The following is a 16,716-nucleotide window of genomic DNA, read 5'->3' on the forward strand; positions in this document are numbered from 1 at the left end:
TTAAACTGTAATAATAAATTTCGTGTTATTTAAAAATTTAAAAAAATAAAAACAAAATAGAGGAAGGAATAGGATCTGTCAAAACTGCTCGAATGGGTAAATTAACGACTGCTAATTTACCATTAAATTACTCTTAAATTACCGGTAATTTAGCGGTAAGATAGGGGTAAATTAAGTCCGATTTGTTTGACTGGGTGCCATTTGACTCCAATCTTGATACAAACCGACTGGGCAAATTTGCACACATCCGACACAAAAAAAAGATATAAAAAGATCAAAAAAAAATAAAAAATAGAATTTCAAAAAAAAAAAAAGAAAATAAAAAAATAAAAAAAAAAAAAATAAAAAGTACACAAAAAAAAAAAAAATAAAAAAAAAAAATTTGACTTACGCGGATATTCGAGTTACGCGGATTCGTTGGGAACGCAGAAACCGCGTAATTCGGGAACAGACTGTATCTCGAACATCTTGAAAATTTATGCGCAATCTTGGCGCAATCTGAAATTCTATGGAAAAGACGTTTATAGCTCAGGGTTGGCTACGCGAAATGACATATGTTTTGATATTTGTATATTTGTATATTTATTAACCGTTGTGTCAATTACCAAATTTACACCTTCATCTGTACGACCGGCATACCCGGGTATCCCATACATTATGTATGGGGTATTAAACTTTTTTGTGCTAAAACTTTAATAGCTTCTGTTCTAATCGTAGTTTTTGAATGAAATTTGACATCGTGTTATTGGTAGAATTTTAAAAATTCATTTAATAATTTTTATATAACCTTAAACTTTTGGGGGGTTTTCCAAGTAGGGTTTCGGATGATGAGTTTGTAGCGGTTTGACTCACGTCCGTTCTCTTAGGTTGGTGAAATAGAAGAGAGCGTTTATTCGTATAATCGTGGGGAGATTGTGTGGTCGGCTCAGAGCCCGGTTTATGTCCTCAAGTTGAGCGTTTGTACCTTTATATATTCACCACATCACATCCCCCTTGCTTTTAAAATTTCCTTGGCTGGTAAATATTCCTACCGTAGCGCGATTGGTGAACTGGTATGCGTTTAGTCTCTGAGTGTTGCTGTGTGTTTTTCTCTACTTCGCTGTATTGGTTCGCGCTATCTACATATGCAGGCTTAAGCCGATCAATCGAGATTGAGGCTTTTTTCCTTTCACTTCGAGTGTGTATGTTTTTTTGTTCCTGTCTAATACTTTGTAAGGACCGTCATACGGAGGTGTTAGTGATGGCCTGATCTTATCTACTCGCACAAATACATGAGTACAACTATCTAAACTCGAATGTACGTAAACTCCTTTGTTTGTGTTATGATTGGATGTTTGTGTTGGCTTTAGCTTCCTCATCACTACTCTCAAATTGTTTACAAATTCGCACGTTGCATTCGCTATCGTTTTGTTGTGGTCGAAAAACTCTCCTGGTAGGCGTAAACAAGTACCATAAGTTAATTCGGCAACGGTTGCTCCTATATCTTCTTTTAACGTCGATCGCATTCCTAACAAAACGAGTGGTAGTGTCTCAGTCCACCTGGATCGATCGTGGCACATTAGAGCTGCTTTAAGTTGGCGCTGAACTCGTTCGATGTGCCCGTTTGCCTGAGGATGGTAAGTAGAAGATTTGAGGTGATCAATACCGAGTGTTTCGGAAAGCTTTTTGAACAGATCGCTTTCAAACTGTCGACCGCGGTCGGTGGTGATTTTGCTAGGTACACCAAACCTAGCAATCCAGTGTGTGACGAATGCGCGTGCGACGGTATCAGCCGTCATGTTTGGTTAGGGAATCGCCTCCGGCTAACGCGTAAACTTATCGATAAGGGTTAAACAATAAGCATTTCCTTCGGACGGAGGTAAAGGGCCGATGAGATCCATGTGCACGTGCTGGAATCTGTGTTGTGGTACTTCGATGTGTTCTGCTTCGGTGAAATTGTGTCTAGTTACCTTGCTTCTTTGGCATTCTATGCAGTTTTTTACGAATTTTTTACAGTCCTTTCTCAGGGCTGGCCAAACGTAGCGTTGTGAAACGAGATGCGTGGTAGCTCGAATGCCGGGATGAGAAATACCATGTAATTTTTAATTACGTGTGCTCGGAGTGCTTCGGGAACTAGTGGTCGGATTTCTTGTGTGGAAACGTCGCAATATAGTGTACCTTTTTTCGATGGTAGTTCCAATTCCTTCAGAACAATTGAGCTAGATTGTGGTGGGTTTCTTATGAATTTTTGTATGTCATTATCCATTCTCTGTAGCTCTGCCATTTTTTCGTAATCGATGGAATCGGAAGAGACGGCTTCGATGCGACTTAGCATGTCTGCAACGTTGTTTTCGTTACCAGGGATGTGGCGAATATCTGTTGAATATTCGCTAATGAAAGCCAGTCGTCGCTGCTGAGTGGGGTTAGCTCGCTCTGGACATTGGTGAAACGCCGTCACTAAGGGCTTGTGGTCGGTGTAAATGCAAAATGTTCGTCCTTCAAGAAAATCGCGAAAGTATTTAACTGATTCATATATGGCATACAGTTCCCTATCATACGTGCTTGCTTTTAGCATGCTGGTGCATAGTTTTTTTGAAAAGAATGCTAAGGGTGTTATGCCTTTTTTCCACCTGATGGAGTGCGCCTCCTATGGCAACATTCGAAGCGTCGACGTACAAGCTGAGTTTAGCATATGGTGATGGATGAGCGAGTAATGTTGCACTCGCCAATTCTTTTTTAGAGTTTTCAAATGCATCAATTGTCTCTTTGTTCCAGTTAAGTGGAGTATTGTCATTTCGCACATTTCCTGGTATCATTTTTTGTAAAACGTGCTGATTTGCAGCCGCGTGCGGGATAAAACGCCGGTAAAAATTTATCGTGCCAAGGAATGTTTTTTGTTGTTTTGTAACCTTCGGTCTTGGGAAATCGATAATGGCTTGTACTTTTGATGGGTTCGGTTTGATTCCCTCAGGAGTTATTAAATGACCGAGGAAAGTTACGGAAGATTTTCCTATTTGGCATTTATCAGCGTTAATTGCTAAACCATCTCTTAGGCGTTTAAAACTGTTTCGAGGTGCATTTTGTGATTTTCTATGCTACTCGAGGCGATGCATAAATCATCTATATACGGGAAAACATACGGGAGATCGCAAAATATTGCGTGTAGGTAGCGTTGTAGGGTTTGTCTAGCGTTTCTCAACCCGAACGTCATAAAGTTAAACTCATACAAGCCAAACGGAGTGGTTATGGCTGTTTTTGGGATGTCTTGCTTTGCTACAGGAATCTGGTGGTATGCGCGCTGCAGATCTATACATGAAAAGACGTTATTGCCGTGTAGTATATTGCTTACGTCTTGTATGTGTGGTATAAGATATCGGTCTGGTTCGGTCACCGCGTTTAAGCCTCTGTAGTCACCCCACGGTCTCCAGTTACCGTTAGATTTTTTAGCTATGTGCAGTGAACTGGCCCAGCTGCTTTTAGACGGTTTGCAAATGCCTTGTTCTACCATGTATTGGAATTCGGTTTTAGCTGCTTGTAGTTTTTCTAAAGGCAATCTGCGTGGTAGACAGAAAATAGGCGGGCCAGTAGTGAGTATTTGGTGTTCCACCGTTTTAGTAGTTTTATCTTTAGTGTTCAGCTTTGTGATATCTTTGTATCGTTCAACTATGCTGGCAAATTGTTTGTTTATGCAAATTGTTGAAATATTATTCTTATTTTGACTTTTTGTACTTTGAATCTCGAGTTTTGTCGAGTTGTCTATTAATCTCTTTCTCTTAGCATCGGCTAATAGATCGTAAAACTCGAGAAAATCCGCACCTATTATAGGCGTACTGACGTCGGCGACAACAAATGTCCATGAGAATTTTCTCTCGAGTCCCAAATCAAGACTTAAAGTTTTTTGCCCATATGTAGCTATTTGTGTGCCGTTTGCGGCTGAAAGTTTTCGTGGAGGCGAAGGGTTAAGTCTCTCTTTCGTATTTGGTGGAATAACCGATATCTCGGCGCCGGTGTCGATTAAAAAACGGTGATGTGAAATGTTATCGGTAATGTGTATTCGGCATATTTGTTCAGAGTTAGTGTTAGTGTTGCTTTCACTTCTCGCAGGTGCTAACGATGGTGAGTGCGGTTGAGGTCGATCTACGCCACGCATACAATGAGACCCCAAATTTTGAGTGATTCAGGCCGAGGGGTATGAGGAAGCTTGAGGAAGCAAGGAGAAACGCGCTGCGATGAGAGTTCGCATTCTGTTTTACACGCGCGCTTCACTAACACCAATACAAATACCGTGCTTTGACGAGCCGTCTGTGAATGTGTGTGTCTTCTTTCAGCGAGCTCAACTTGGATCTGCTCGTCACATCGTGTTGTCTCGCTTACACTACAGCATCGAACCATCGCTCCGTATGTCCCCCCTCCTACGCGTACAATACCACCAGTACAGCGCGACGCTTTGTCGGAGATGGTTTTGCGCGTTTGGTTCTAAGTTCCGCGCGCAGTGTTTGTGCGTTGATGCGCATTTCGTTGAAAGTCTCGTGCGCCGGTGTGTTTTGGTGAAGTGTGCAGTGAATAAACAGTGTGCACAGACGCACATGTAGTGCGTGGATCGACAGGTAAGAATTTGCTGAACAGAGGCAACGCAGATTGTCGACAAGTTTCCCGCAGCCTGGCTCGACCCGGTATGACGTCATTCGTGAGTATGAAGGATTCTAAATGTGTACTTTAGTGTGTACTTTATGTTTCAATAAAGTGTTTAATGTAATAAAAAATGACAGTGTTTGTGTTTAGTTTTAGAATAAGTGCATGAAAGAAAACGAAAAACGAAAGAAACAACTATCTTTACATGTGTTCGTAGCATGGCTCGAAAGAACACAAACACATTGAGAACTGCAGAGCGCACCGTGCGTTACGGGTGGGGAGGGGGAGGGCTCGCGCGAGGGTGTAACTCATTCGTCGAAGGGGCACTGTATTTCGACAGCGTAACTCAAATCACTCAAAAAATACACTCATTTTGCCGGACGGGGTGTGTGCGTTACCAGCCACGCAAACAATGAGACTCCAAATTTTGAGTGATTCTGGCCGAGGGGTATGAGGAAGCTTGAGGAAGCACGGAGAAACGCGCTGCGATGAGAGTTCGCATTCTGTTTTACACGCGCGCTTCACTAACACCAATACAAATACCGTGCTTTGACGAGCCGTCTGTGAATGTGTGTGTTTTCTTTCAGCGAGCTCACCAACTTGGAGCTGCTCGTCACATCGTGTTGTCTCGCTTACACTACAGCATCGAACCATCGCTCCGTATGTCCCCCCTCCTACGTGTACAAAACAACCAGTACAGCGCGACGCTTTGTCGGAGATGGTTGTGCGCGTTTCGTTCTAAGTCCCGCGCGCAGTGTTTGTGCGTTGGTGCGCATTTCGTCTAAGTCTCGTGCGCCGGTGTGTTTTGGTGAAGTGTGCAGTGAATAAACAGTGTGCACAGACGCACATGCAGTGAGTGGATCGACAGGTAAGAATTTGCTGAACAGAGTCAACGCAGATTGTCGACAAGTTTCCCGCAGCCTGGCTCGACCCGGTACTTTACACTATGACGTCATTCGTGAGTATGATAGATTGTGAATGTGTTGTGAAAGTGTACTTTATGTTTCAATAAAGTGTTTACTGAAATAAAAAATGACCGTGTTTGTGTTTGTTGTTAGAATAAGTGCGTATTTGCGATCGTGTCTATTCATGAAAGAAAACGAGAAACGAAAGAAACAACTATCTTTACATGTGTTCGTAGCATGGCTCGAAAAAACACAAACACATTGAGAACTGCAGAGCGCACCGTGTGTTACGGGTGGGGTGGGGGAGGGCTCGCGTGAGTGGGTAACTCATTGGTCGAAGGGACACTGTATTTCGACAGCGTCACTCAAATCACTCAAAAAATACACTCATTTTGCCGGACGGGAGGTGCGAGTGGTGTCTCACCGTGAGTGATGGTGTTCTCGGCAAATCTGAGTGTTTCAGAACGTGTAGCGTTTGGTGGTATATGTGGTTCAGTGTATGGTGAGTGGATTCGTGGTGCGCTATAGGATGATAAAATGAATGTTTGAGTTCGTGTTGCGCTATGTGGTGATGAAATGAATGTTTGAGATGGTTTTACGTGAGTGTCTCTTGCTGGGAGTAAAAATCGAACTATTTTTTTGGTTGTGTTGGCATCAGCTCGTCGAAAAAAATACATCGAGTGTTATGCGGGGCGAGTACCGGCTTCGAACGACGAAATCCGTTCGACGCTCATGAGAGAATGAGAATCATGAGATACAACTGTCAAGCATTAAAAGACGTTTATATCTACGATTCAAGGATGGTTAAGTTTTGAATTTTGATTTTGGCCGTTGGTATTGGATTTCATTCGTTACATCATTATTGGATGATTTGCTATGAATTATAAGGTAGCTTTACTCACTTTCTTTAAATGTGAATTAAAGGTATTTCATTTAAGTTAAGAATTTAAGTTATTATATATATATATATATATATATATATATATATATATATATATATATACATATATATATATATATATATATATATATATATATATATATATATATATATATATATATACATATATATATATGTATATATATATATATATATATATATATATATATATATATATATATATATATATATATATATATATATATATATATATTTATTTATATAACTTTTTTATTATAGATATTTGTATGTACATTTATATTCCGATATATTTTATGTTTTTTATATAAATTTTCAAAACTGATAAAAACTTTTTTTATTGGAAATAGATCACAAAACATTTTCAAAATGTTACATACCTCTAAGTTCAATTCACTTCAAACATTTAAAGCAAAATTTGAAGCAAAACGTTACATTGAAAACAACATTCGTTCCAAATCCGCAGCGCAAAACCTCGCGGATTTCTCCCCATACAAACGGGAACGTTCGACCCCGGCAGGTAGAACTCATTCTTTCGCGCGCTTCTTACGGTCTCTCAATGGTACGTTATTTTAAAACTGAGCGCCAAGTGAGCGCCTTCTGACAACCGCGGCGAACGGATCTCGTCGTTCGAAGCCCATAGTCGCCCCGATGATCATTTGGATGATCTTTCTCACATCTTTCGGCTTTGTTGCCAAAACGCAAATGAAACCAGCATATCCATATGCGCGGTGATTTGTTGCGTGGTTGAGAGGGGGAACGTCTGACCCATGGCTCTCTTATTCTGGAACGTTGCCGAGGTCGATGCTCGTACGATCTAGGTTGTTGCACTGCGAGCACTTCCTCAAGACGCTGCGAAAGGGCTTCGATTTGTGCCGTCGGCTCGTGACGGTTTTCAGCGGATCGTGCGCTCACTGCTAAGACATCGCTATGGGGGGCTTCCATAATTTTGTCAGCTATCGTAGCTTGCTCGTCTAATGACGCGGATGGTACTGCTACTATAATTGACCGTATCGTTGGTGTTAGCGCTCGCAACCAAATGTTGGATATTATGGTGTCAGGGCAATCGTCTCCTCCCATTCGACGCATTTGGGCCAGGAGTTGGCTTGGTTTTTGGTCACCGAGGGATACGCCCGATAAAAGGCTGGTCAACCTTTGGTTCTCCGAGGGCTGAAAATGGTCGATGACAGCCTTCTTAATCGTTACGTATTTGCCGATTGTGCCCGCTTTGTTGCATACTGCGATGGCGGAGTGAAAGTGTTTGGCTTGAGACCCGAGTGCAACAATAACTGCATTGAACTTGTGCTTGCCCGGTTTATGTCCTCAAGTTGAGCGTTTGTACCTTTATATATTCACCACAAACTAATGATTACTCGTTTTGGTACCAATAACAAGTCAATAATACTGCATATATTATGGCATTATTATTATGGCATTAATCATATTTTATTTTCAACTTTTTCAACGTGTAGTTCAAACGCAGGAAATATACTGAAATTAAATTAAATTAATTATGAATATATAAGCTTAATTTACATTCAGCAAAAGAAAAAAGAGTAAAAAAATTAATTTTGATTTGATTTCAGTCTCCAAAATGATCACTGTTATAATTTTGGAGTGATGTTCACAAACTAGTTTCTTACATTCATCACAAACTTTTTTAGTAGACTCTTTTTTAACACAAAGGAAACAAGTACCGGTGTGCTTAACCCTACCACTAGCGTCCCGTTTAGTTGGATTCATGTTTTCATTAGTAACTGGTGCTTTTATAGGACCTCCTTTCATAACCACTACGTGGCCCGAAGTGACGCATAATTTGTATATTATCTGATTGAATTTCTATTTCTGGCATTGCCAATTGTTCACACAGTTGTTGAAGGAACATACGTCTCTTGTTTGTGGACGTGTTATACTGAGGATTATTTTCTTTGTACAATATGAATGCAGCAAAAGCTGCTACATCTAACATATTGTAAAAAAAGCCAGTGGCCACCTATTGGTTTTTCTTTTTGTAATTTTTTTGACAAATACTTGTCTATATTGTCGACACCGCCTTTCAATTTGTTGTAGTCGTCGATCATTTTAGGCTTATTCTTAGGTCCTGTTATTTCCATGTCATAGGGAGAAGTAGACATAGGGAGAAGGTCTTGGCCTGCCTCAGGGGTGTCCGAAACCGCTCACGGTCTCGCGCCTTCGTCTGCCAGTCCGTTATCCCGGAATTAATGGCGGACGCCTCCACGCTTGTGGACGGCCTAAAAAAAACATTAGGGGCTGGGTCGTCCGTTTCCATGCGTACAACATGGCCAGCCCACCGGAGCCTGGCGAGCTTGATACGCTGCACGACAGTGAGGTTGCCGTACATATCGTATAGCTCGTCATTATGGCGGTTCCTCCATTGTTCTTCCACACATACGGGGCCAAATATCCTTCTGAGCATCTTCCTCTCGAACGCGGCTAAGAGGGTTTCATCAGATTTGGACAGCGTCCATGTCTCAGAGGCCTATGTGAGTACCGGTACTATATAGGTACTATTTAGTCTCAGCTTCGTCCGTCGCCACAGCTTCTTTGAGGTGGACTGATTTTTCAGGCTGTAGAAAGACCGGTTGGCAGCCAAGATCCTTGCGCGCAACTCAGCTTCCATGCTGTTGTCGTCACTGACCTTAGACCCAGATAGGTGAATTGTGTGACGACTTCAAAAGTGCGTTCACCTATCTGTACATCACGCCTACGTAGATTCTGATTATTTATTGGTAGGGCCGCTGATGTTGTCATCATCAGTTTGGTCTTTGCCTCGTTTATCTGCAATCCGAGGTTCTCTACCGCCTGAGTGATCATCAGTTGAAGGATAAAAAAATCAAAAGAATTTTTAAAATTATATCAACTAAACAAAGGCAAAGAATAATAATGTATACACTTTCTCTTCAAATTTAATGCAACTCCTACGGCTAGAACAGGAGTTATTAAAGTTTTAGCATAAAAATCTTTCATTCCCCATACAAAATGTATGGGATACCCGGGTATGCCGGTTGTAGAGGTAAGGGATACAAAAAGTATATCGAAGAAAAAAAATATTTCGAGTTTTTTTCAAAATTATGTTTTTTGCACGAAAATAAAGAGAATAAAAAAGTCTAAAGATACATGAACATTTTTGTCGATGCGACTTCTCTGTAAAAAGTTATTAAAGATTAAAAATCGAAATCATACCCGGGTATCCGGTTGTAGAGTTGACGGTTAAATGATCGACGGACCTCATAAGCCCTCTCGATATATGTAAGGGTACAATAGGAATATAACATAAATAGTCACACGCTTTACAATAACACAATAATAACAACAATAACAATTACAAGGACGCTAAAGATTCTGGCGAGAGGCGCGAAGTAAATTAATTCGACTCAACACATTTGCCATCGTCATGCCGGGCTCATACGCATCAGATTCCGCATTCAGAGCAAGACATATACGCAAAAACGGATCTCGGGAGAAGAAGGCGGTCCTTGTCTCTGGGATGGCCAGCATCGCCCGAGGGCGGAGGGTTCTTGCAGGCACGTATAGCTGTATCGACGAGAGCAAAGCCGGACAATCGATGCTATCGTTGAAAAGCCCAACGATAAAAGCCAGCCTAGCATTTCGTATTCGGTCGTCGAACTGGGGTAACCCGAGCAACAAACATCTTGTTGTGTAGTCGTTGTTGCTGCCCCACGAACGGAGCGCGAAACGGGTAGCCCTACGCTGGATAGACTCCAAGCGCGCAACCCCCCGAGCAGAGGAGGGCCACCACACAACGCTACAATACTCCAGCACTGAACGAATAAGAACACAACAAAGAGTTTTGGTACAGATTGGGTCAGAGAGCTCGCGAGTCATCTTAACGACTAAACCTAACAATTGACTGCATCTTGTCACAACGTGATCAAGATGTTGCTCAAACGTGAGTCTCGCGTCGACGAAAACACCCAAGTCCTTGACACAATCGACTCTCTGCAAAGTTTGCCCTTTTAGCGTGTAGTCGAAATGCACTGGAGTGCGCGAACGGCTGATGGTGATGGTAACACACTTATCAACACAAATGGTTAAGGAGTTTCGCGTGCACCAGTTATCGAATTCTTCTAGTGAAGCCTCGAGTATGCGATGGTCGTCTGGTCCTTGGATTTGCCGAAAGATTTTGGTGTCGTCCGCATAGAGCAGGTGATTATCCGCAGGAAGGATCGTGGAGACATCATTTATATAAAGGACAAATAGTAAAGGTCCCAGATTGCTGCCTTGAGGGACGCCAGAAGAAGCACGGAGGGATCTAGATAAATGGGGCCCCATCCTAACGGAATAAGTGCGGCCCATTAGGTATAATCTCAGCCAAGCAACTAGGGGATCTGGGCGGCCAAGTCTGTCGAGTTTTGCTAGTAATATGACGTGAGATATCCTATCCTATTGAAGGCGGCTTTTAAATCGGTGTAAATGACATCTACTTGAAAGCGAGCATCAATGGATTTAAGGCAGCTACTGACGAATTGCATAAGGTTTGTGGTTGTTCATCTGTTAGGGACAAATCCGTGCTGATTCGGGCTGATGTAATTGCGGGCAGAGGCCAGTAACGGTTCATAAACAAGCAGCTCAAGCACTTTTGCAATGGCCCTTGGCGATGTAATGCCGCGATAGTTAGAAGCCTCATTCTTGCAGCCTTTCTTATGGATTGGTGTTAACCATGAGACCTTCCAGGAGACAGGAAAGGTGCATGAACGTAGTGATTCCTCGAAGATTTTTACTAGTATCGGAGCAATCGACGCAGTGCACTTTTTCAGGATCATTGCCGGGATGCCATCAGGGCCGGCGGTGTAGGACATCTTTAGGCGGTCTATGGCGCGGGTGACTGACGAGGTATTAATGACCGGAAGCATGGGACGAAGTGCATCTGCGGGTGTGTTAGTAGGTTCAACATGAAGAGCCTCGGGATGCATGTTTTCAGAAACAAAAGTGTCCTCAAAACGTGTAGCAAACAATTCGCACATATCTGGGAGTGTGCAAGCTCGGTTCCCCTTGTAGCGGATCAAACCTGGGAAACCGGAAGATTTGCGCTTATTGTTTGCGTAGGTCCAGAAGCGTTGAGGATGCACGCGCAGCTTTTTTCCTATATTACGTAGGTACCTGCGGTGGCAGATTCTGTTATAACGTCGATAAAGTGCGTAGACGCTATTGTAGTAAACCCGCAAAGCGGGACACCTTCGATCACGCGAGTTACGATATGCAGCACGTTTCGCTCTTTTCAATGTACGTAGTGTGCGGCCACCCCAGGCCGGACCTCGATGCGGCTTTTTGACGGGGACGCATTCGTTAAGTGCCGTTCGCATAAACTGAGAGAAATCATCGACAGAATGGTCAAGAGTTAAAAAGTTCGAGCAGTCAAAAGATTCGTCATATTGTGAAATCAATCTCTCGAGCTTAGGCAAATTAATACGACTAAAATGGAGCCGCCTTTCCGCAACATTAGATGATAGTTGGACGGTAGGAGTATCAATTTTGAGATTGAACTCCAATGGTGGATGGTGGTGGTCGACCGGCAGTAGGGGGATATCAGAGGTCCGTATGGACGATGAGGCTGAATCAGCTGGCCAATTTGCATAAATCAGATCAAGAGTTCTGTTCAGATGGTTTTTGTTGTTGTTGAGTTGATATAAAGCGTTCAGGTGCAATCCGTCAATTAATTGGGCACATCGTGCTCATTGAGTATGAGGCTCGAAAAAACTAAAAGCCGTATCTTGTTCGACAGGTGCAGGTGACCAAGAGAGAGTAGGCTGATTAAAGTCACCGATGAGTAAAAATCTATCATCCGGACATAAGGAGGCGCAAATTTCATTGACCCATTTTAGCAATTCATTTATTTTCGTCTCGTCTGTGCTGTGATTTGGTGGAAGATAGACTGCAGCAATATACAAACGATGGTTGCTTAGCTGAATGCAGATGCATGTTACCTCGAGTGTCTGGGACAGCACATGATTCGCGTACGACGAGAGAGAAACACTGCATGCAATTAGAACACCACCCCCGCGAGAGTGAGAGCTATTGGTGGTATCTCGGTCGCAACGGTAAATACGATACTCATCACCAAACAAGAGAGCGGTGGGAATAGAGGGATCAAGCCAGGTTTCAGTAAGCAACAATACATCGTATTCAGTCTCCATTACCGATAAGCGGAACTCATCGGCTTTAGAGCGCAGACCACGCACATTTTGATAAAACACGGTTATACGCGTCGCTTGATCGCTGGGTGCTTGATGTAATGAAGTGTTAGTAGCTGGTATGTTGGAAATGACGGAGCTTATCGTAGATGGTGAGTGTATGGTGAGTGTCTGTGTTGTCGAAGGGATTGCTCGAACCGTGTGAGTACCATATGACCCCAACCAACCAAACCGTGCTCTTTCGAAGTAAATTTGCTACGATATAGCTTCGATAGAAGTTCTCTACCGAAGGTGTACCAACTTTGATAGGCAGTTCCTACCGAAGTTAAGCTCGGGTGTTTAGCCGAAATGTTACAAAAGAGAAAGAAAAAAATCTCTCGTTTGCTGCCGCGTTTCGCTCACACGCGCGCCCTGCCCCCTTTTATTTACGTACGTGTTTATAGCCCCTCCTCCTCCTCCTCCTCCTCTCATCTATCTTCCTACCTTATGTGCAGTGCTTATGTGTTTTTAATTGAAATTGGAAGGAGAGATATTCGATTTATTTATTACGTGCGATTTAATCAGAGAATTGAAACATGGTACATGGTGGATCTACTGTTCATCACAAGCGGGCCTAAAACTTTAACTATTTGTGAATTCGCGCGTGAGGACGTAAAAGGCGCAATAATAATGGAGCGGTTCTAACGTAAACAGACAAAATCGCTCAGCTGAAAATTTGATAGAGCGGAATAGCATTTCATTGGAATAGCATTGCTAGTATATCATACGCGCACCCTATGAACCGTACTTTTCCAAATATCTTAAAAAGTACGCATTGTATGAAAAAACCGTCTTTACAAGATCGATTCAGAATTTCAAAACACATTTGGAAAAAGTTTTTTGCTAAAAGTGACTTTTGAAATTTTACTCAGATTAATGTTTATTCCTTTAAATTAATTCATAAATGGGGTAAGGGAAATAATTTATACTAATATTAATAGACCACGACTCCATTGCCTGAAATATTTAGTGCCTCAAAGTAGTATATCCTCTTTGCCAAGCGTTTGAGTTGAACTGATTCTTCGCAAAATGTGAAGAGAGCGTTCGGCCCCCCTTCAAATGCTTCGAGAGAGTGAAGCTCCTCCCCTTCCTCCATTCGTCATCCATCAATTTTTCTCCGCGCACTCACACATCTACACGCGCAGCTGTTCGCATGGCAACACGTGAGATGCGTGACATGCTTTCTCGCTCATCACGAAGGATTTGCTTCGAAAGAGCTCGGCTTGGTTGGTTGGGACTGCGCTGCTGTGGTGCGGTTACTTCGGAAAAAATTGAGCCATTGTAGTTTGACGCGTTTTTGCTCGTGATGTGGACGGAAAAGTAGGTGAAGTGAGAGTGCGATTCATATCGGTTGGTGAGTGTTCAGCTTGTGTCTGCGAAGGTTCACGGATAAGTGCAGGTGAGTAAGGATTGTTGTGTTGGAAGCGAGACTGTTGTGGTAACGGTGAGAGCTGAGTGCAGGGCTGTGGCGTTACCGGAGAATGTTGAGTGCGGGATTGTTGCGGTAGTGATATGTAAGTGTTCGTGTGATGTGTGCGTGATTGAAGAGATCGCGGCGGGAGCGAGATGAACTCACGCACACCGAGCCCGGCCGGCCAAGAGGCTGCGTTAAGCGCCTTGCTACGAAGGACAGCGGGGATCCTGACCTTGAATGTTATCGCACTCAGGGAGTTAGGAACTGTTCCAGCTTTTAATAGGCTAAAAGCGATTACGTCTGGGGTGTCCAGCTGCGAACTCACCATCGAGATAACTTGTTCAGTGGTGACGGATGCAGCCAGTCTTGATAGATGCAGCCACAGGTATTCAGTTTTCGGTATTTGTGACACAGTTGGTATAGGAGCAGAGGTAGTATTGGTGCCTGTTATGATAGGTGGTAGTGAAGGTCGATCGATCCGGTGAGTGTTGTTGGTATTTGTGATGTTTGAGGTTGCTGCACTGTCAACAAACATGGTATCCGAGGATGCAACTACTTCGCGGAATAATCTCCGTCTTTTTCCGTTAGGAAGTGCATTCGGGGGAAATTGGTTGCAGTGCTGGAAGGATGCTGAGTGGGACGCGGCGAATCCGACAAAGCCATCCCGAATCTCTTGCACTACCGGTGGGACTAAGCTGGACTTCATCGCTTCAACGGCAGCTGTGAGGGCGGCTTGAAAGCCAACTTGCATACCCGTACCCTTAAACACTTTGCTTCGCGGATTACCAATCGCATTAGTACACGCAATGCAACTCCAGTGCAGCGAAGGCATCCTTTTCACTTCGTCGATCACTGATATGGGCACTTTCGTGCACGCCAGATGGTAAGTACCCTCACAACACAGGCACGTAATTGAGCCTTCAACCGGGCCCAGTGCATCAGAACATGCATGACACACGTCCTCCATTTTAGATGCAAGCTGCGGATGAACGTCGAAGGAGCCACGAATAGAAGCCGAAAATATCGTGAACACAGTAGTTATCGTCAGGAAAGCAATACTAGGATCGCGGGAACTGCACTTATGGACTCAGCAAAACTAGAATCAGTTAGAACGAAAACCGATTACACGGGTAAAATCGTGGATAAATTCGGAGCGTTAGCAGTAAACACACTAAGTTGGCAGCTGTCAGACTAACTTTTTTGAATATACAATATACTAAAACGAATATACAGTAGAACGTCGATTATCCGGGTAGTTCGGGACCGGACGGTTGCCGGTTAATCGATTTGCACGGATAACGGTCCAAGAAATGTCAAATTCATATTTTCTTTTTCTTCTTTGGCTCAACAACCGTTGTCGGTCAAGGCCTGCTTGTACCACTAGTGGGCTTTGGCTTTCAGTGACTAATTGATTCCCCCCCATAGCAGGATAGTCAATCCTACGTACGGCGGCACGGTCTATTTGGGGATCGAACCCATGACGGGCATGTTGTTAAGTCGTACGAGTTGACGACTGTACTACGAGACCGGCTAAATTCATATAAAAATTATAAAATCCACTAGTTTTATGATTAATACGCCTTGAATCAATCCGATTAATCGATTAATCGATAGTAGAATATTATTTTAATCAATAACTATGGGTTTAACAACTGTTTATGAACAAAAATTTATTTTGAAAATACCACTAGACACTACAGAGCTGCACATAAAACTGGTTGCCCACTTGACTAACGCAGCAAATGTTCGCTGTACGTTTGAACAGCTGTCACATTTTTGCGCACGGTTAAGCCGCCCGCCGGTTAATCCGTCGCCGGATAATCGACGTTTTACTGTATGCGCAATATGAGATTGCGTATCGTGTATTAACCTTTAAGTTGGCAACCGGATACCCGGGTATTTTTTTCAACTTCGAACTGCAATAATTTTTGATTCATTGCTTTTATTGACCTGAAATGTTCCGTACCCTCGCAACTTTTAATTTATGATTTTTTGATGCATAAGTTGTAATTTTAAACAGCCTGTAAGTATTTTATTTTGATTTTTTTTAACTCTACCACGTAAGTTGGCAACCAGCATACCCGGGTATTCCATACATTTTGTATGGAAAATGACGTTTCTCTTCTTCCTCTTTTCGTATCGTGCTTATTTTCGAATCAAATTCAAGAGATTCCAAATTACAATTGGACCGTTATTTTTATAATAAAATGATAAAACTTAATGAATAAATGAAATAAAAGAGAATATATGGTCGGCATTACTTGCTTACACCATTAAAATATAGAAAGCATTGTTTACCTATGAAAATCGTTAATTTTTTGCATCAAAACGTGTGGAATACCCGGGTATGTCGGTTGCCAACTTACGTGTGTAAATCTGGTTGCCAACTCTACGGTTAATACGGTTATATATAGTAACATTTATAAATGACATCAACTCTTGTAACCATTATCGTATAAACGCTGATCAAACACATTTAGGTTTGGAGCTAAGATACTGATTTTTAAAGCTTTAAAGAACCGACTGAGATCATCAATGCAGGGTTTTTCACGATTTATTGGCCGGTTCTCATAATTTGTTGGGCTTGTCTCACAATTTATTCATCGTATTCCATAGATTTTGTTCCCATAATTTATTGGTATCGTCCGATGGGAT

The 16,716-nt window shown here is 42.5% G+C and overlaps 2 protein-coding genes across 2 annotated transcripts in view; both read right to left on the reverse strand.

Moving 5' to 3' along the window:
• Positions 1 to 862: 862 nt before the first annotated feature.
• Positions 863 to 15,343, reverse strand: LOC120906283. Its single transcript, XM_040317832.1, has 2 exons — positions 14,387 to 15,343; positions 863 to 1,607 (listed from the first exon to the last, which is right to left on the reverse strand). The coding sequence occupies exons 1-2, from the start codon at positions 15,026 to 15,028 to the stop codon at positions 1,119 to 1,121; spliced, it is 1,131 nt and encodes a 376-aa protein (XP_040173766.1). The 5' UTR covers positions 15,029 to 15,343; the 3' UTR covers positions 863 to 1,118.
• The window catches only part of LOC120905724 (dnaJ homolog subfamily C member 16), a 54,886-nt gene continuing 53,310 nt past the window's right edge, over positions 15,141 to 16,716 (reverse strand). The window contains exon 7 of the mRNA XM_040316759.1: positions 15,141 to 15,157. Within this exon, the coding sequence (XP_040172693.1) occupies positions 15,141 to 15,157 (17 nt within the window). The remainder of the gene's footprint in view (positions 15,158 to 16,716) is intronic.

This window comes from Anopheles arabiensis, chromosome X (assembly GCF_016920715.1).
Source record: "Anopheles arabiensis isolate DONGOLA chromosome X, AaraD3, whole genome shotgun sequence".
NCBI lineage: Eukaryota > Metazoa > Arthropoda > Insecta > Diptera > Culicidae > Anopheles > Anopheles arabiensis.

Excerpts from the sequence above, each read along its gene's own strand:
- LOC120906283 (XM_040317832.1), bottom strand. The coding sequence starts at position 15,028 with ATGGAGGACGTGTGTCATGCATGTTCTGATGCACTGGGCCCGGTTGAA. Across the intron at positions 1,608-14,386 it reads CTGAACAAGTTATCTCGATG|GCAAACGGGCACATCGAACG; the intron begins GTGAGTTCGCAG and ends TACCATCCTCAG.